The sequence below is a fragment of the Buceros rhinoceros genome, unplaced genomic scaffold, assembly GCF_000710305.1.
Source record: "Buceros rhinoceros silvestris isolate BGI_N320 unplaced genomic scaffold, ASM71030v1 scaffold40526, whole genome shotgun sequence".
NCBI classification, from domain to species: domain Eukaryota; kingdom Metazoa; phylum Chordata; class Aves; order Bucerotiformes; family Bucerotidae; genus Buceros; species Buceros rhinoceros.
This window is the reverse complement of record NW_010418833.1, coordinates 1,221-2,730: the sequence shown is the minus strand read 5'-3', so window position 1 is coordinate 2,730 and position 1,510 is coordinate 1,221. Positions and strand designations below refer to the sequence as shown.

At 64.2% G+C, this 1,510-nt stretch overlaps 1 protein-coding gene across 1 annotated transcript in view; it reads right to left on the bottom strand.

Annotated features, from left to right (window-relative positions):
• Positions 1–133: 133 nt before the first annotated feature.
• Positions 134–1,510, bottom strand: part of PPP1R9B (protein phosphatase 1, regulatory subunit 9B) — a gene marked incomplete at its 5' end in the record, with an annotated part of 1,988 nt that continues 611 nt past the window's right edge. The window contains 4 exons of the mRNA XM_010138683.1: positions 134–367; positions 663–716; positions 798–950; positions 1,100–1,271. Coding sequence (XP_010136985.1) covers positions 134–367; positions 663–716; positions 798–950; positions 1,100–1,271 — 613 coding nt within the window. The remainder of the gene's footprint in view (positions 368–662; positions 717–797; positions 951–1,099; positions 1,272–1,510) is intronic.

Below are 1,510 nucleotides of genomic sequence, written 5' to 3'. Positions count from 1 at the left end.
CCAGGAAGGATGCAGCACCCCACGAGTGGCTCCGGGCCAAGGCCATGGTCCATCCCCAGGGAGAAGGGGTGCCCAGGAAGGGGTCTGTGCCCCAGGGACTGGCCTGTGCCCAGGGGGATGACGGGTGCTGCCCTCACTTTTGCTGGTACTCCTTGATGAGCCTCTTGGCCTTGCTGTACTTGCGCTCCAGGGTCTGGTACTGAGCCTGCGTCTCCTTGAGGTGCTCGTCCACGGCCTGGCAGAGTTTCTGCGCCTCCATCCAGTACCCCTCCAGCTTCTCCATCCGCTCCTTGTTCTCCTCCACGCTCTGCTCCAGCTGGGCCTTCTCGGCCCGCCAGCGCGCCTTCTCCTGCTCCAGGCACTGCAGCTGGGGGACAGCAGGGTCACGGCATGGCACGACACAGCATGGCATAGCCAGGGACTGGGCATGGCATGGCATGGCATGGCGAGGGGTCTGGCAATGTGGGGAGCCAGGAGGGGATGGGGGAGATGAAGGTCCAGGGGGTCTGGGGAGATGGAGAACCAGGGGGTCTGGGGAGATGGAGATCCAGGGGGTCTGGGGAGATGGAGAACCAGGGAGCCTGGGGAGATGGAGATCCAGGGGTTTAGCAGAGATGGAGGGGGGTCCATCCCGCCCATGGGGAGCTGGGTCATCTCCTCACCTTTCTCTTCAGCTGCTGGATCTCGGCCTCGGTGACAGCGTGCTTGATCTGGAGCTACGAAAGGAGCCGGGCGTTCGCACGGGGCGGGCACGTCCCTGTGCCACGCTCCCCTGGCACTCCCCGTCCCCCCCTCACCTCCTTGAACTTGTGCACCAGCTTTTCAGGGTCCATCTCCACGGGGGAAAGTGTGTCCTCGTTCTCAGCCAGCTCAAAGACCTCGATGGCCATCTCGCCGCTGGGGAACATGGGGCTCATCTCCTCCTCCTCATCCGTGGCATACTCACCCGTCTGCAGAGGGGACAGACAGGCATTGGCATGGAGTTATCCCCTGCCTGGCACCTCCACTCCATCCCACCTGGGGAAACTGAGTCACTGGCCCCATATCAGGTGGGAGAGACGACATCTGTCCCCTCCTGGGTGGGTGCTGTCCCCCTCACCTCCTCGTCATCCTCGGTGTACTGGGTGTAGCTCTGCTCGATCATCTCCCGCTGCCACCGCTCCTGCTCCAGCGTCTGCTGGATCAGCTGTGCCACCTCGCTCTGCTCCCCTGGCTTCTCCCGCCCGATGAGGAACCTGCAGGGACGGCAGGGCTCAGCGGGGGCCAGGGGGCTCCAACCACAGGGGGCCTGGGCTGAGGGACACCCAGGTGGCACAGCCAGGGGACACCCAAGTGGCACAATCAGAGACAGGCAGTGCCCCTGGGGGTGGCGAATTTAGGGGGAGGATTGTGGTTGAGTTGGGGGGTCCTGGACTGATGTGGGGGCATTTGGGGGGACAGAGAGGACTACGGTGGCACAGGGCATGGGGACAGCCCAGTCTGGGTATTGGGGTGTCCTGGGGACAGGCTG